This window comes from Gracilinanus agilis, chromosome 4 (genome assembly GCF_016433145.1).
Source record: "Gracilinanus agilis isolate LMUSP501 chromosome 4, AgileGrace, whole genome shotgun sequence".
Taxonomy (NCBI): Eukaryota; Metazoa; Chordata; class Mammalia; order Didelphimorphia; family Didelphidae; genus Gracilinanus; species Gracilinanus agilis.
Window position 1 is genome coordinate 275,261,404 of NC_058133.1, and position 19,572 is coordinate 275,280,975.

Consider the following 19,572-nt stretch of genomic DNA (forward strand, 5'->3'; position numbering starts at 1 on the left):
AACACATTTCTTTCTTTCCCTCTAAACCTTTCCTTATTTCTTATATTCTGTTGTGTACACCACAAGCTTTCAAGCCTTCCAAATTTGCAAGCTTGGCATTGCACTCAGTTCCCTACTCTGCCTCTTATGTATCTTATTGACATGGTCATAGTAGGGAAATGGCATGGACACTGTACCCCTTAACTCAGGCAAACTGTAAACAGGAAAATTCCCTTGCTCCTTTCTGTCCTTGTGACTCTAACCCAAGAACATCTGACCCTGAGATTACTATCATCCTTGAATCACCCTTTAGGTTGAGATGGACAAAGAAATACACCCCCAGGCTACACCTTGATACCATCAGGCTGTATCTCTGGCATCCAACTGTCCCTAAACCATGAGGGTCTTCAGACAGACTCCACACCCCACCAAATAACTAAGTGCTTACCACTCTAGAGTCCCATCTACACTGTGACATAACATCATGTACTCACTGTTGTAAAGAGTATAAAAACCTCTGAACTGAAGCACTCTGGGAGCAACCCCCAGGGTTGTTCCACTCATGCTGTCTTGCTGGCCAATAATTCTATCTTACTAATAAATCTTTTTTTTACTTTTAGGCAAAGTTTAGGAGTTGCATTCTTGCAAAAGGTATCCTTCCCGAACCCAGGGGTTCATCACAACATCTGATTGTAATCCCATAACATTATCATTTGTCAGATCTTGCTCTTTCTTTCTGCTTCCCACTACTGCATCCATTCTTTTCTGTTTGCAAAAACCATGTCCTTAATTTAGGCCCTTATCACTTCTCACCTGGATTATTGCAGTAGCCTCCTAATTGGGCTGCCTACCTACCTCAAGATTCTCTCCTCTTCTAATCTATTCTCCACATAGCTACAAAGTGATTTTTGCCTTAAAAGTAGATCTGACCATGTCATTTCCCTGTCCAGTTGACTCCACTGGCTCCCTGTTACCACTAGGATAAAATAAACTCTATTTAGCTTTTAAAGCTCATTATGACCTGACCTTTTCAGACTTTATTTTATATTAGTTGCCTTCCCACACTCTAGGGCAGAGATGAAGTGCCTCACCTCATCTCACCCCCACCCAAACCAAGTGGTGTGCCCATACCCCACCACCACCACATTCTGTGCCCCTCCCCGCAATGAGTGCCAGGCACCCCCCGCTTACCCCCCCCCCTTATTCCACCCAGGGGAGGGAGGAAATACTTCCATTGGATTGTTGGGCAGGAGGACCAGTGATGCAGTCAGGCTTGGAGAGAGGGAGAAGCAGAGGTAAGGGGTGCAAGCACTCTGCTCTGCTCCCCTCTAGTTATGTGAATTATGATTCTCCTCAAACCTAGCTCCTCTCCAAAGTGGAAATCGAGGGGACCTTGAAAATCTCAAAGTATACCTGCTTCAGCCACTATTCAAGGAACCAGAATCCCATTTCAAATGCAACACTTTATTGAGAAAAAGAAAAAAATGACTGGGGGAGGGAAGGGGGCAAAAAAGCCTTAACTTATAGGAAACCCCTTTACTTATAGGAAACCCCTTTATTTATAGATTCCTTTACAACACACACACCATTCTTACCAGTCCACTGCTCTGCTTCCCTAGAACCAGAATCCCAAGATTCTGCCCCATGTGGGTTACTGTTGAAATGAACTGCATTCATGCAGTCATGACAAATCATTCAAATCAAAAGACTTGCTTTATTGTACAATTTGTTTAAAATTTTAATTGGTAACTTCATTGATATGAAGTAATAAAAAAGCTAAATGGAAGAATTATAAAAGGAATAGTTATATATTTATTTCTAAAGCAGTTGGTTTTTTGTTTCTGTTTAGGTTTACATGTATTGCTAAGCAAAAGTGAAGTGGCATATAAATTTCCAGAGCTACTTCCTTTGGTAAGTGAAACTGAAATTTAAAAGCAAAGTTTTATTTCTATAGCATTCATATCATCTTGGAGTCCTCATTACCTTTATCTTTTAAAGTAAATTTTTAAAAATTGTCATTAGTCCAAAGTCTCCCTGCCTATCTGCTGCTTTTAATTAAGTACACTAGTTAAGATTTTATGTGGCTTCTTTGTTTGCAGAGTGAACTCAGTCCACCCATGTTGATAGAACACCCCCTTCGATGCCTTGTGCTATGTGCCCAAGTGCATGCAGGAATGTGGAGAAGAAATGGATTCTCTCTTGTTAATCAGGTTAGTATCTCAAATTTGGGGGGAAGATTTTATTCCATTTCCCAGTCTCTAATTACAGTGGCTGCGGTGAAAATGCAATAGATAGAGGGCAGAGTAAAGTGAGTAGAGTGCTGGATCTAGAGTCAAGAAGACATTGTAAAACTCAGCATCAAACACTACTTGTATGACTGTGGGCAAGACCCTTAGCTTCACTGGGCTTCAGTTCCCTCATCTTTAAAATGGGGATAATTATAACTTTTACCTTACGGAAATTTATGAAAAGAAAATGAGATAATATTTGTAAAGGACTTTATATTCCTTAAAGTAATAAGTAAATACTAACTACCATAATTACCATAGTGTTCATGGTACTTAATAACATATAAAAGCTACAATAGATGAGAAAAACCGCAAATTTAATCATAGAACTCAAAATTTCTCATTCTATCACTGAGAGTCATTTAAGAAACACAAATGTCAAAAGTAGAAAAGCAAAGGAATCTAGATTTCATTGTCAAACTGAGATAAAAGTTGTCATTATATTACTAAAACTCAAGTTTTAATTATTGTTAAATTCCACCTATTTTAGATTCAATTTGGAGTTTGTTTTCCTTTTTTTCCCCCCAACGATTGACCTTATTTTTAGCTAGAAGGCAAACTGGAAATAAGGGATTTATGACTGCAGGGATAAATCCAGGACTTTAGAAATACTATTCTGTCTGATCCATCACTTCATCAGTGAGATTGGTCCTAGAGGCAGCATGGTGTATAGAATCAAAAGAATTGTTCACCTCTGATGTATACTACATATATGAACTTAGAAGAGTTACTTTTCTTTTCTGGACCTCAGTTTCCTTATCTGTGAAATGAAGGCTTTCTTCTAAGGGCCTTTGAGCTTTTAGTTCTGGGGCATAGCTATTTCCTCCATTATTTCAGCTCTTGTCCCATCCATACCTTCTCTCTCATGTGAAGCTTGACCAGGACCTTCCTCCCATAAGTTCTACCCCATACACTTGAAGCCTTTCTTTAGATTTCTTAACCCTTCATGGATAAATTCAGGAATTAAGCTGTCCCTTGTCATCTCTTGTTTTTGCTACATGACAGCCCACCTCTTTTAGTGAGCACACATTTCCTGGATATAATATCTTTTATGGTTTTACACAGTGAAGATCCAACACCAAATCTAATTTAAAGAAGGATTTGCTCATTGGATTTTAGATTTAGAGTTGGAGAAGCCATTGATTCCAGTACCCTCATTTTACATAGAAAGAAACTGAGGCCCAGAGAAGAGAAGTGACACCATGAGACTATACCTGAAGTCAGATTTACACCAAGGGATTTTTCTCCAAATCTAGCATTTCCTCATGATTTCTTATGGCTATTGAGGGCCCTCTAGATATTTTTATTTGTGAATAACATTAGACTGCTTGCATTGAACCCCAAAACTTAGTAGAAACTTCTGGAAGAGAACAGTAACAGCTCAAAAGAGTTTGATATGACCTTCCACCCAGAAAAGACCAGGATAATCTAAAGAAGCTATACATCAGATGTCTATATGCTCATGTATGTTTGAATGTATTTATACATGTTTATGTATGTGTGTATGTAGGTGTGTATAGTGTGCATATGTTGGACAAATAGTACACATGGACAGTTTATTAAACCCAAGACTAAACAAGAGAAGGAAAGGGACCTAGATTACCGTCAGGATATTTCAAGGCTTTTTTAATGTTTCTCTGGAAACAGAGCTATCTTTTTCATACATATTCTAATTGTGTTGCTTTGGTAGAAACTGGAATACAAGAATCTAAAAAGAATTGAAAATACATGGCACAGAAAGAGGTGATAGAGGAGTACATGATAGATATAAGCCAGCTTAAGCTTGTAACCAGTGAAGACTTTCAAAGAATAGGAGGAATAGATGTTATCAGAGAGATGTGTGATGGGAAGAGAAATTGGGTTCATCCTGTCAAAAGTGAAGGAGAACAAATGAACTGCTAGAGTATGTCAGGCTTATCTTTGCATCATTCATACAACAGTAGCATTATGGGAAGACACAGACAATAGTAGCATTCACTAGATAAGCATATATAGATTATGATCTGCATCACTGGAGGAAATATCCAAGTTGATGAGATCACAGATTCATTTGACCATCTTTTACACTTCTTGTGCAGGAATAATTACTAGTATTATACTGCAGCCTGCTTAGTCCCACCATATGTAACTACAATGCTGTGTCATATTTCATGTTTTTTCAATTATATCACATACTGATACATTAATAGTGTTTATAAGAATAGGGTTTTCTGAGAATTGAGTACCTTGAAATCATTGAATGCATGTTCTCACATTCATTCCAGCCTGTTTATTTCTCCCATTTCATTCTGAGACCACTTTACAACTGTTCACCTGCAAATGGCCTAAAACATGTAGCATATCTTGATTTATAGAATGTGAAATTACTCTCATTGCTCTAAAACTACATATACATAATGTGTTGATCAAAAAGGTTATCACTTATACGTTTATAGTTTTTGCACAAATAAAAACGTATACAACTTTTTTAGGAAAATTGATATATTGGTTTTTTTTACAGATTTATTATTACCATAATGTGAAATGCAGACGTGAAATGTTTGACAAGGATATAGTAATGCTTCAGGTAATAACACAGATTTTTTTTTTTTAAGCCCTTGTACTTCGGTGTATTGTCTCATAGGTGGAAGAGTGGTAAGGGTGGGCAATGGGGGTCAAGTGACTTGCCCAGGGTCACACAGCTGGGAAGTGGCTGAGGCCGGGTTTGAACCTAGGACCTCCTGTCTCTAGGCCCGACTCTCACTCCACTGAGCTACCCAGCTGCCCCACAGATTTTTTTTTAATTGATTTTACTACAGCATTTAGAAAAATAATTCTAGGTAGGACAGTGAAGGTAGTAGCATGGAAATTGGAAATAATAGCACTATTAAAGGAAAAAATGTCCATAAAAGAGAACTTTGAAGAGAAATAAAATATTTGATGAAAATTATATAACAACTGTATGGATTGAGAACCAGGCCTAGAGATGGGAGGTCCTGGGTTTGAATCTAGCCTTGGACATTTCCTAACTTGTGACTCTGGGCAAGTCACTTAACCCCCATTGCCTAGTCCTTATTACTCTTCTGCCTCGGAACCAATATACATTATTGATTCTCAAATGGAAGATAAGAGGTTTTTTTTTAATTACATAACAAGCATAGATTGCTTCAGAGCTTACAGAAATGCAATTAAGCTGGAGAGATATTTGAAAATAGCCATAGTCAAAAAGCTGTCACATGTCAATTGCATATTCCTCCCAAGACCATGATGGAAAAATCTCCTATTTGGTATCATACCTTTGTGAAACTACTGCTTTTAATGATTTTTACAAATGTGGAATTTGCCATGTATTAATAATAATAATAATAATAATAATAGTATTTTTTAATTGTCCATGTAAGTCAGTGTATTTAAACTTATTAACCACCAATAAGAATATCAACTGGTAGGAAACTGCTCTAAAGGGTCAAGACTACAGAACTTTCAGAAACTGTCCAGGGAATTAGGAGGAGTTAGACACTCAACAACACTCCTCATTAACGAGTTCCCCAATCTTAATTTTCAACTTTCTCTTTTATTCCAACCTTTGTTTTAAACAGACAGGTGTATCAATGATGGATCCAAACCATTTCCTGATGATAATGCTTAGTCGTTTTGAACTTTATCAGATTTTCAGTACTCCTGACTATGGGAAAAGATTTAGCTCTGAAAATACCAATAAGGTAAGACACAGTTTTCCAAATATCTATAATATCTCTAAAAACATTTAGAAACCTTAAAGGATGGTCAGTAAAGCTGGGGAATTTCAGATTCCTTAATATTGCCTTATATTAAGAGTGTGCTGATTTTTACATGATTAAGTGGTAAATAATATATAGAGATTACCCATTTTAATATGACTTTATTAAATGGATTTACATGTTACATTGCAGATTCTCTTATCCTGCTCTCCCAAATAACCCTTACATTACATTGGGGAAATTGTCATATTTAGCAGGTGTTATAAGATACATTATATTATTTTGAAAAGTATTGTGCTAATTATCATGAAAGGTTTATAGGAAAGAAAAGACAGTTTTTATTCTTAAAGGAATCTATAGTTGAGTTATTAATCAGTACTGCAGTCCCAACATTTTATGGAAATATTGCCAAATCTCAGAGATAGTTTTATAGCATGTTAAAACAATATGATATATAGCAATTATTTTGGTTAACATTATAGCACTTTTCTTCCTCAAAGCTAAATTTATTTCAAGCACATTATATTCCCTCAAAACTAGTTTATATCGAGAGTCAGTTATGTTTATGCTTAACTTTGACTCCTTCCTTTTGAAGAATTTACTCATCTTACTAAGCTTTGAAAAGATGAGTTGATATTTGAAACTTGTCTCTTATTGAACTAAGCAGATCTTTTCATTAGGGCCTTGACAATCAACCCTTAAGTGGTTCCTCTACACCAGTGATTCCTGAAGTGGGCACTACCGCCCCCTGGTGGGTGCTGCAGCGATCCAAGGGAGCAGTGATGGCCACACTTTTTTTATATTACATTCTATTCTGAGTTCAATAAATAGTTTCATCATTTCCAGGGAGCGCTAAGTAATATTTTTTTCTGGAAAGGGGGCAATAGGCCAAAAATCTGGGAACCACTACTCTACACATAACTTTCTGCCTAGCAAGGAGAGACTGGTGGATTGTGAAGTGAGTTTTGGTCTTAGACTGCTATCTGAAATGACTACATGTATGGACAGTTCCTGGCTTATGTGAATTCACATTTCACAAATTTAACTTTATGTAAAGAATTCTGTTTGTTTTTTTTTTTTTTTTTTTTTTTTTTTTTTTTTTTTTTTGGTTTTTTTTTTTAAACCCTTAACTTTCGGTGTATTGTCTCATAGGTGGAAGAGTGGTAAGGGTGGGCAATGGGGGTCAAGTAACTTGCCCAGGGTCACACAGCTGGGAAGTGGCTGAGGTTGGGTTTGAACCTAGGACCTCCTGTCTCTAGGCCTGACTCTCACTCCACTGAGCTACCCAGCTGCCCCTATGTAAAGAATTCTGAAAGAAATCCATATTCCAAAAAACAAAAACAAAAACAAAACCCTATGTTAACTTTACTATACAGAACTGTGCTCTCTCTCTCCATTCCTGCCCCTTGATTCAGCATTCTGCAGCCCCCACCTCTACCCCTGCCCCCCCCCAAAAATACCCAAAAGCTAAAAAAAAACAACCCTCCAACTGAAAGCAGAAGAATGGATGTAGGGGGCTGCTGGGTGGCTCAGTGGGTTGAGAGCCAACCCTAGAAATGAGACGGTCTCTCCTTGCTAGGCAGAAAGTTATATGCAGAGGAACCACTTAAGGGTCCAAATCTGGCCTCAGACACTTCCTAGCTGTGTGATCACTTACCCCCCATTGCCCAGCCCTTACCACTCTTCTGCTTTATAACCAATACATAGTATCAGATTCTAAGACATAAAGTAAGGGTTTAAAAAATAAAAAATTTTAAAAAAAAGAAGAATGGACATGCAAAAAGACCACTACTGGTGCCAGATCAAAGGCTTGGTTTGAGACCTCTGGGAAAATGAGGGAGGAGATTTTTGCCCAACTCTGCCCACCAATCTGTCCAGCTCTCATATATCTTTCTTCTGTCCACCTGTGATTGGGTACTGAATGTCTGTCCCCAGTCCCCACATGCTGTCTGTCCTCTCCTTTCTGTATCCATCCAGCCCCTGCATATTTGCCCCACACATGTTCTTCTCCTCAGTTCTTGCCAGGCCCCCCCCCTCCGCCTCACATGTTCCCCTCCTCTTGTTTCTCGTCTAAGCCCCTATGTGTCCATGCTGGCCCCCTCTCTAAAAGTCTGTTCCCACCCCCGCTTCCTACCCTTTTCCCTCCCTCACTTCTCCTCCTCTAGGGGGAAATTCACAATTAGGTCAAAAGTAGAGGTCAGCAGAATGTTCCATTTATATAAAGTGAGAACTGTCTTTGGAAATGAATTACAGTGTTGTTTATTTAGGCATAAACTCATAATTTATGTTTCTTTGTTCATCCTAAATATAAGTATAAATTAACTTATAGCCTCTTGCATGCCCACATTCTTAAAAAAATATTTGTGAGGTATAAAAACAAACAACATCAATAAAGCTTACCAAACCAAAAAAGTGATTTGTTCTATAGATGTAACCAAGAAGAACTCTAGGTTCTTGATTTATTAAAGGTCAGAATAAGTTTATACATTGCTTTGTATTTCTACCTGTGTTTGTATTATGCAACTCTTGAAATTTCTGGTTGGTTGAAGGAGAACTTCAACTGAAGAAAGTTAGAGTGGAAGCTGAAGTCTCTACAAAAGAAACAGCTTTTTAGAGTATTCCTGAGAATGCTGATAGGGAACCTCAGGTAACATCAAGGGACTGGTCATCCAGTGAAAAGATGAAGAGAAAATATTAAAAGGCATTTGGGAACCCTTGCATGAATACTAGAAGTGTTAGCTTTAATCTTAGCATCTAGATTGTGTGTGAGAACCTTGAAAGATTTGCAAAACTTGATGAGTATTATCCACTTTTGATGATTTTCATGATCACAAATAGTACTGGGAGAAGGAATCTTGAAAGCATTGATATGGAATTCATAGTATTGGGACAGGACTAAAGTCCTTTAGATAAATAACAACATCTATATGGCACTTTAATGGTTTCAGAGTGCTTTATAAATATTATCTGATTTTATTTTCACAACAACATTAGGAGATAGATACTTTTATTATCCCCATTTTACAAATGAGGAAACTGAGAGAGGTTGAGCGACTTGCCCAGCATCACACAACTAGAAAATGTCTGAGGCCAGTTTTGAGTTTGTGTCTTCCTGACTCCACTTCCAACTCTTTATCTACTATACCACCTAGATAATAAGTCATATTTTTATCAGTTCTGCCAGTCAAAACCAGAGACTTCAAAAAAGGCAAAAATTGCTAAGAAGCAGGGACCTGAGAATTGGATTTGGATTTCTGAACCATAGCTTAAAATACAGAAATGTCAGTCTCCTAGCCAGGGTCAGAGTGTGCCTGAAAGAGCTGGTAAAAAATGTTTTGTCTAGAATCTTAGAAGTATTTACTTTTGGGGGCAGCTGGGTTCAAATTCGGCCTCAGACACTTCCCAGCTGTGTGACCCTGGGCAAGTCACTTGACCCCCATTGCCCACCCTTACCACTCTTCCACCAAGGAGCCAATACACAGAAGTTAAGGGTTTAAAAAAAAAGAAGAAGAAGAAATATTTACTTTTGTCATAACGTTCCGGTAGTCCAATAATTCTTAAATTGTCTCTCTGAGATCTGTTTTCAAGATCTAAGGTTTTGGTAATGAGGTGTTTCATATTTTCCTCAAATTTTTCATTCTTTTCATTTTGTTTTATATATTCTTGCTGCCTTGTGAAGTCATTTACTTCTAGTTATTGAATTCTCACTTTTAAAGATTGAATTTCATCCCTAGCTTTTTGGTCATCTTTCTCCTTCTGGTCTGATTTTCTTTGTACGTCATCTTTCACCTTCTTTGCCTCATTTTCAAGCTGGTCAGTTTTGGCTTTCAAGACACTATTTTCTTGTTTTAGTTCATGCATTTCCTTTTTCCAATTGTCTTCAGCCTCTTTTGATTGTTTTTTGAATTCTTGAGTTAATTGAATTTTGAGTTCTTCCAAAGCCTATGTCCAATTCACTGGAATTTCTTTGGTTTTGCTTGGAGTTCCTTGATCTTCTTCTATTTCATTTGCTCTTAGTTCACTTCCTGGAAAGAAGCTGTCAAGTGTAATTTCTTTTTTCTTTTTCTGTTGTTTACTCATATTTTTTCCTTCTTTCCCTCCTGTGCCTTCTCTGCTCTGCTAATAGATTAGATTAAGCAGATGGTTTTAATGAGCTTTGGTGTAAGATCTTCCCCAGCTGGCAACAGAAGTTTGTAGCTTCTATCTCTGCAGTCTGTGAGGGAGGGGATAATTGTCTTATTTCTCAAATAGAGAACTGAGCCAAGTTTACAAAAATTAGAGCCATTCACCAATCAATAAATATCAAAAAATATGAATAGGCAGTCTTCAGATGTTAAAATCAAAGCTATCAGTAGTCATTTGAAAAAATCCTCCATTAAGTATAATTCAAGAAATGCACATTAAAACAATTCTGAGAATACCACCTTATGCTTATCAAATAGGCTAACATTACAGAAAAGGTAAATGACAAATGCTAGAAGAGATGTGGAAAAGTAGGTGAGGTATACTAATGTACCACTGATGGAACTGTGAACTAGTCCAACCATTCTGGGGGATAATTTGTAACTATTTGGAACCAAAGGACTATAAAACTATACATACCCTTTGACATAGCAATGCCACTACTATATCTGTATCCAAAAGACATCAGAGAAGAAGAAAAAGGAACTATTTGTACAAAAATATTTAGAGCAGTTTTTCTTCCAGTGTCAAAAAACCGGAAACAGAAAGGATACCCATTAGTAGGGGAATGGCCTAAGTTGCAGCATATGTTTGTAATTGAATATAATTGCACTATAAGAAATGATGAGGAAGGACAGTTGAGTGTCTCAGTAGATAGAGAGCCAAGACTAAAGACAGAAGGTCTAAGGTTCAAATCTGACCTCAGAGACTTCTTCCTGAGAGACTCTGGACAAGTCACTTACCCCCAGTTGCCTAGCTCTTTACCACTCTTCTGCCTTGAAACCAATATTTAGTATCAATTCTAAGGCAAAGTAAGGGTTTTTTAAAAAAAAGAGAGAGAGAAAAGAAAAGAAAAGTGGGATGGATTCAGAAAAACCTGAAAAGACTGATACAAATTGATGCAAAGTGAAGTGAGCAGAATCAGAACATTGTACACAGTAACAGCAATATTGTCTTATGATCAACTGTGAATGACTTGGCTACTCTCCTCTTCAGAGGGAGAACTGATGAACTCCAAGTGCAAATTAAAGTATATTGTTCTTCACTTTCCTTATTTTTCTTTCTTCCTTTGTTTTTGTTAGCATGGCTAATACAAAAATAACTTTTGCCTGACTTCACATGAACAATGGATATCATTACTTGCCTTCTCAATAAATGTACAAGGGGATAGTCAGCGGGAGAGAATTTGGAACTCAAAATTAAAAAATAAAAAAGAATGTAAAAAAAATAACAATAGCCTGGACTTACGTGAAGCCTAACACAAAGTAGTGTGACATGGCAATCAAAAAAGCTAATATGACGTCAACTGTATTAAGAAAGACCTAGTGTCTGGGACTAAGGGGATAATAATCCCTATGCCCTTTACCCTTACACGATATCTAGAGTAAGTACTTCAGTGCTGAGCACTGTGTATCAAGGTGGGACATTGATGATTGGAGAGTATCCAGATTAGGACAAATCTTGAAGGATTATGCCACATAATGATTGTTTGAAGAGACTTCAAATATTAAGCTCAAATTAAAAAAGACTTAGGGTAAGGACACGAATAACTATTTTTACATATTTAAAAGTTTGTCAGGTAAAAGAGGAATTAGACTTATTCTTCTTAGTTCCACAGGTTAGAACTAAGAACAGTGGGTAACCTGATAAAAGGAAAAATTTCCCAACAATATACCAAAGTTAACTGGATTACTTCAAAATTTAGTGGGTTCTTTCTTAATAGAGGTCTTCAAATAATTGCTTAAAGTGGTATTGCTTTTCCTGTGTTGTAGAAGGCAAATATTCTTGATCAGGAATTTGTCAGACTCCATGGCTTTTGACATTCTCCATGACCCTCAGATTTTGTGCAGTATTAGACAATGTTTATTAAGCATGGTGAAGTAAAACGGATGCTATTCCTCTCAAGCTTCCACAGTGATATGAGATTGAATGATCCTAATTATATTATTTCATTTAATTACTCCTAATCACTCTCCATTCACATCTTTTAAAATAGGTATCATAAGTTCTGAACTGTGAAATAAGAGCTTTTTGTAGGACTTGTATGAATCATGCAGAATGGTCAGTGCCAAGTAAAATTGGCAGTTGTTTAATTCTATGAACAGTATGAGATGGTAGATTCATTTATTATGGAATAATATTGTAGTTATGTATACATTTTACAAAATTGATCAGTATATGATTTGGGTACTGTTTGAAAGCCTAAATACATCATTTTCCTTTTGTCTATAAACCATGCAGTTTGCTTTTTAAAACTTTTACACATTATTTCTCCATTCTTTATTTATAATAGGATGTTGTTCAGCAAAATAATACTCTAATAGAAGAAATGCTGTACCTCATTATAATGCTTGTTGGTAAGTTTTTTATTCTATCACATATAAATTTGGGTGAGTCTTACAATTGCACATAGCTCAGAAATCATAATGACACCTTTAGTGTGTTGTTGAAATTCATTTCCTAGGAAAGGATATCATGCTCTTAATTCTTCTCTCCTATTAGTATAATGGGGGATTTGTGAAGGATGTCTTCTTACAGTACCTTAACCTGAAGGGTTTTAAGGTTTGAGAAGATTAACAGAATAAATGGTAGCATACTAGAAAAGAGAATATTCAAAAAATTAGTAAACTGCTGTTGTTGCTGAGATTTTTGGGAAGTGATCCAAATGGCTCCTCTCTATCTCTTTGGGAAGTAAAATGGGTTTTTTGGCAGTGTTATGGTGATAATTTTTATTAATGAACTGTAGTTACAAAGGATTTGTCTATCTCTCCTTCCTTTTTTCATCTGTTTTCTCTTACCTCTTGCCTTTCCTCTCATCCTCTGCTAATTTAGATCCCCTTTAATACCTCCTCTGCACTCCATAGAAGAAATAATTGTAATTACTGCTAAGGGGAATGAAAAAGGGAACAAATGTGATGGAAAAACAAAGGTGTTTTGTTGGGGGTTTTTTGCCACAACATAAATGGACTTTTCCCCTATTTGTCAAGTAGTAGACGAAATGAAGAGAGTTACCTTTGCTGGTATTTTTACCATCTGCCCATTATCTACACTCATTTTACTGCCATCTACCACCCAACCCTACCAAGTCAACTACCTACAGTTACCTAATGTGTTGAGATTGTTGGCTAAATGTGAGATCAAGTCTTTCTACCCACCCATTTTCCAAGTCCCAAGCCTCTTTCCTGCCTGTTTGTGGACCCAAGAACTCTTTAAACACCCACTGATTTTCATGACAATTGCGAAACCATTCATTTTCCCACTGCAGAGGCGGACAGAGGGACACAAATAGAGAAATACAATATAGAAAATTGCTTGGATTACAAACATTGTAGTTCTATTAAATGTGTATATGATCATATTCTTTTTTTCCCCAATTTAACAGGAGAAAGATTTAGTCCTGGAGTTGGACATGTAAATGCTACAGATGAAATTAAACGTGAGATTATCCATCAGCTGAGCATTAGACCTATGGCTCATAGTGAATTGGTAAAGGCTTTGCCAGAAGATGTAAGTATCTAAAAATTCAAAATACACAGAGCAACAATAGATTTTTATCAGTATCAACTTTCCTTTTTTTTTTTTTTCAAGTTTTCCCAAACTAAAACACATTACTTGAATGTGCTACAGGGAGCAAATAGAAAGTCCTTAAAGATTTGTGCTTTTCATATTTATTGTATAATAAAATCTTTTATAATACAATAAAAAAATTGTGTATGTTCACTTTCCTATATAAGGAGGAACCATTGGAGGTAGTAAATATACTTTAGTAACTCAAGGATCAGTGGCATGTGGGTGTGGGTACATGTGTGGCTGTTTGTGAGTGAATGAATCAGTTGGTGAAGATTTTCCTTCCACCAATATGGAATACTATATTGACTCAGCGGATGGTTTTCCAGAATTGTAGTTGATGAAAAATTAATAATCCTAGGATTACATTGATGAATCTCTCCAATCTTAAATAGGCTGATCATCATTTATCCCATGTTTAAAATTTGTTTTGGGTTGGTAGCAACTATCACCTCCACATTACAGTGAAGCATTGGAATAAGATTTTGTCTAGGTAGTTTGAAAAGTGAATTTTAAATTTCCTTAATACTTCGAGTAAGGAATATTTAAAAATAAAAACCCATGTTTTGAGATACCAAATGCCCTATACATTGCAAATGGTTTAGCGAAAAACAATTTAGAGAGAAAGCGATACATTTCTCCAAAAAATTTTTTTTTACAAAATTCACTTTCAAGTTGTGGTTAATGGAGGTGATGTAGATGTATCTATGAAATAATGCATGTAAACTTTAATGTGATATATATAAATGTCAGTAATTAGTATTAATATGAGCTTAGCATTTTCATTTAACCCCTTCCAGGCCTTGATCTCTTATGGTAGTGGCATTTGATGCTGTTCTTTAAAGTTATTTTAAGCTTCGTAAATGTCAGCAGACAAGAAGAGCTTATACAAATACATACATTGTGTATGAAATCTCTGGTACTGTTAACTAGTGATATGAAACACTTCTTTACCTATTATGCCATTCAGGAGAACAAGGAGACGGGAATGGAGAGTGTGATTGAAGCAGTTGCCTGTTTCAAGTGAGTTTACTTTCTAAAGTAATATATTCTAAAATTCCATTTTCTGAGGATAACTGATTTCTCTAGCAGCAAGTAGGCAGTGAAGTGTGAAGTTTAATCTCATAAGGCCATATTTTTGACTGATGTCTTCTTGACTGGCCCAAAATCTATTGCATGTCTTACAAATTTAAATTAAGCCAGCTTCCCTTAATAATTTGGAACTACAAGAAACACAAATTCTCGTTTAAATCAGTGTGGCTGCTACCACTGAAGCTCACTGAATTACCCAGAATGAATGCCTTTTTGATATATTGATTACCTTCCCCAAAAATAGTGGTTAATTTAAGAAGCTGTTTCAAATGAGTATACTTCTTGAATATACTTCTTGAAATCTCTTTCTTTGTTCTCTTTGGCATTTAGTTTTTATGGCAAGACTGTGTTAACTGCCTTCAGTAGTTTTTAATAACTTCAGATTTTTTAGATTTAGAAAAGTTTCTTAATTATATTTTATCCACCTTCTAAAATGTATCATCATCAATATGTTTTAAAATGACCATTAAGCTGAATAGAGAGAAAACCCTCATTTCAAAAGATTAGTTTTTTTTCAAAGATATGGTAAATATAATTCCATTAACACTGAAAAACATTAACATATATTTTACTTTAATAATTTTCCTGCTTAATTTATTACAATAAATATTTTTTCTTTTGTATTTCCAAGTGCCAAATACTGGAACAAGGGAACATTATGTCCCCATCAGAACCAAAAAATAATAGTATCAGAAAATACTGTAATATCATTATCTCTCTCTCTCTTTTATTTTTAAATACTTAATGCCTTTTATTTCTTCATTGCTTTTCTAGAAATTTCTCTCACCAAAACTGAACTTTCCATTGTAACAAAAAAAGTTAAACAAAAGCAATCTGTTTTTTAAGAAGCATAATTAATCACATAAACAACAAAACACATGGTGATTTCCATAAATACAGGAAAAAACCTTTAGCAAAATTAATTAACTCGTACATTGAAATTCCTAAAAAAGTAGTCATTGAGGGACCCTTTTTTAATGTGATATAAAATAGATATATGTAGAACCAAGAGCATCTTTGTGATGGAAAACATTAGAAAGTTTCTCAGTACATATTGGTAAAAGTATGACTGTCTCCTTTTCATACTGTTGTTTGTCATAGTTCTTTGGGTCATAGAGCTAGAGGGACCTTAGAAATCATCTCCATTTTAAAAATCAAAAACAAAGGCCCAACAAAGTTAAATGACTTGTTTTAGGTCATATTAGTGCTATAATTGACAGAGATAGAATCTGAACTCGTCTTGTTAATCCCAAATTCAGCTATCCATTTTCAGCACTCTTTACTGTGAAATGCTCTCTAGCAATGAGCAAAGAATAAAATTAAAGCTATTAACATGGACAAAAATAGAGACAAAGCTATTTTTATTTTCAGAGAACATAATGATGTACTCATAAAACCCTGAAATCAATATAGAAGCTAATCAAAAGGATTATTGGCTTTCATAAAGTAGCAGGTACAGTCACAAAAATTGCTAGCATAATCCAACCCTAACAAAAACTAGGAAGAAAAAATTAGAGAAATTCTTTTCAAAATTAACTACAAAATGCATAAAATATCTGGAAGTCAACCTACAAAGTCCTACAAAAGTAGATATATATACATACATAGATAAATGCAAATACAAAATATCCCATAGAAAGGAAGACTTAAATAGCAATCACAGCAGACTTGGTTTTAGACTAGGTCGGTAAAATAAAAATGATACTATCTAAAGTAATTTATGGATTTGGTGCTATACTCCTCAGATTATCAAGGGAATACTTAATAGAAATAGAAAATACAGAATTCATTTGGAGGAATAAACAGTCTATTATCTCAGTGGAAATAATGGGGGGGAAAGAGAGGAATGCAAAGGGAGTTGTATTATCAGGCCTCAAACTATTATAAAGCAAAAATCATCAAAACCACTTGGTAGTAGTGAAAGATTGTATCAGTGGAAAGACTAGATAATAACCTGAAGCAATTAAAAAAAAAGTAGTTCAGTATTTGATAAATATGAGAACATAAATTATATGTAAAAAGGACTTCCTATTTGATAAGAACTCCTGGGAAAACTGGAAAACAGCCAGAAATTAGGTTTAGTTCCTTCTAGATTCTTGATCTTAGATCAGGGCCTTTGTCCTTTACAAGGATCATTGTAATTTGAAAACTTTAGCAGTAACAAGTGATACACTATTTTTTGTTTATAGGAAACCTGGATTAACAGGACGAGGACTATATGAACTAAAGCCAGAATGCACTAAAGATTTCAATCTTTATTTCTACCACTTTTCAAGGGCAGAGCAATCAAAGGTAATGGGGCGGGGGAAGAGAAGTGTACTTAAATGCTTTCTGTTAGCTATTTAAAGTCAAATTATAGGCTGCTTTATATTATATCTGTTTATAAAATTTTCAAGGTTCATAGTCTTTTGGTGTTATTCTTTCTCATTCTCCCTTACCCCATGTGTCCAATCAGTTTCTAAATCTGGCTTCTTCTATTTGTATATAATCTTTTAACATTTGACCCATTCTCTCTCTATTCAACTATCATCTTAGTTCAGACCCTCATCACTACTCACCTTTGTTATTGCAGTGGCCTCCCTGCAATAATGGAGGTCCCCCATCCTCTTCATTGCTGCCAAAGTGATTTTCTTTAACTGAGGATCTGACTATTAGATCCTTACTCATTAAAATCCAGTGTCTCCTTATTTCCTCAAAGATCAAATATAAACTCCTCTTTTTAGCTTTTAAAACCCTTTTACAACCTTTCTCCCACCCCTCTAATTGTATGGTACATTACTTTCCCCTCTTACACTCTGCTCTCCAGCCAGCTGGTCTCCTTAATTTTCTCAGGTGACACTCCATCTCTCATTTCTGTGCCCTAGAATTTGCCATCCCTCTTACCTTGAATACATTCCTTTCCTCCACAGAATAAAATCTTTTGTCTTGTTTCATGACTCAGATAAGAAACACCCCTTACTTCGTGAAGCCTTTCCTTAACCCCCTCAACTGCTCATTTCCTCCCTTCCAGATGACTATATTTTTTTGTATATTCTCCTTAAATCTTTTTCTATCTATACGTAAATATATATCCTTGTTCTAGCCCATTATGATGTGAGCCCCTTATAGATAGGGACTGTTTAATTTCCTTGTATTTGTATCCTCACCACTTCACATGGTTTGGTCCATAGTAAATAATTTATAAATACTTATTGAATGATTGACGAGTCTTTATAATATTGCAATGTTTTTTTTTCCACAAAAATTTTATCAGTCTAATTTTTTAAATATCTAGTTTAAAATTTGATCAGGTTTCTACAGATTCTCATTCTAATTGGACTTTTCATAGAGTAATATAACCTAGAACTAGAAAGAGATCTTGGAGATCATAAATCCAAATTCCTAATTTAACAAATGTGGAAACTAACACTTATTTGGATTTCATCACTTGCCCCAAAACACAAATTATAAATGACTAAGTCACAGTTTCAGTGTAGGTCATCTGACTATGAATTCTTCCTGTTACCTCCAATATATAAATATATATACAATATATATAAAAATTCATTGGTTTTCAGTGAGTGAGACTAAACTCTTCATCTTATAATCAGAGTTTTTAATTTGCTTTTTTGTGTTAGCTTGAAGCCAAGCAAATTTCTTTTAGATATCTTTTCCTATGCTTCCCCCATTTTTTTGTAGTAAAGATGCTTTGAGTGATTAAAAATAGATATATTTAAATGCCCTCAGTTTTAAAGAATATAAATTTGCTTAAGCTAAATGATAATCCCTTTATTTGCTAACAATTTGTGATTGATAATTTGTACAGTTGAATAATTTATCAGTAATTAGCTTAGGATTTTTAGGTATTCCTTATAGTTGAATCTGAATCTGAATTTTTCCATTTTTATTAGGCTGAAGAAGCTCAAAGAAAATTAAAAAGGCAAAATAGGGAAGATACCGGTAGGTGAAAGACATTTTTAATTTCTCTTTTTTAATTCAATAATATTTATTGGATATATGTAGTGTGCAAGTTGCTTTAGATTTGATTTGGTTTAAGAAGTATTAAACACTTTCTATGTGTAAGGTTCTGTGATATAAGCTGGAACTAAAACCAGTTCCTATTCTCGAGGAGCTTGCATTCTATTAATAGAGAACAATTTGTATATCAATAAGTAATACAAAAGTGAATAAAAAGTAATTTTTGCATGGAAATGGAACAGGAAGAGGACTGATAGCTAAATGAATTATGTAAGTGCCAATGTAGGAAATGGCACTTGAGTTGATTCTAGAAGTAAGATAAGATTTCTGAGGAGGGAGTGCATTCTCAACATGGTAAGTAGGTACCAAAGAAAAGAGAGAGGATATAGAATAAAGGCAAATCTGGCACAGATCAGGCAGTCCTACATCCTAGGATCTATTGGGGTAGATTAGATTTACATAAGGGATTATAGTCACTATACAATTATATACCATGGTAGTATTAAACTATGCAAATTCACAAAAGAGGAAAAAAATCTTTCTTCCTAGGAAGAAACAAGAAAAGTAACACTGAAGTGGCGTTTGAATTGTTCTTTGTTGAATTATTCTCTGTTGAATTGGACAGAAAATGCTGGGATGTGGGGTGGAATTTTTTTTTCTGTTTTTCTCAACCAACAAGCATTTTTCTTTCCTTCCTATTTCCTTCTCCTTGGGATAAAAGAAAAACATATCCCTTGTTTTTTAAAAAAATGCATTCCAGAGTAAAATTAATTCTCACATTGTCCGTT

The 19,572-nt window shown here is 35.2% G+C and overlaps 1 protein-coding gene across 2 annotated transcripts in view; it reads left to right on the top strand.

Annotated features, from left to right (window-relative positions):
* Positions 1–19,572, top strand: part of UBR2 (ubiquitin protein ligase E3 component n-recognin 2) — a 154,009-nt gene that overhangs the window by 86,749 nt on the left and 47,688 nt on the right. For both annotated transcript variants that reach the window (XM_044674615.1, XM_044674614.1), the window contains exons 16-24: positions 1,829–1,890; positions 2,079–2,189; positions 4,768–4,833; positions 5,846–5,968; positions 12,462–12,525; positions 13,551–13,675; positions 14,706–14,758; positions 17,017–17,119; positions 18,718–18,766. In XM_044674615.1, the coding sequence (XP_044530550.1) occupies positions 1,829–1,890; positions 2,079–2,189; positions 4,768–4,833; positions 5,846–5,968; positions 12,462–12,525; positions 13,551–13,675; positions 14,706–14,758; positions 17,017–17,119; positions 18,718–18,766 (756 nt within the window). The remainder of the gene's footprint in view (positions 1–1,828; positions 1,891–2,078; positions 2,190–4,767; positions 4,834–5,845; positions 5,969–12,461; positions 12,526–13,550; positions 13,676–14,705; positions 14,759–17,016; positions 17,120–18,717; positions 18,767–19,572) is intronic.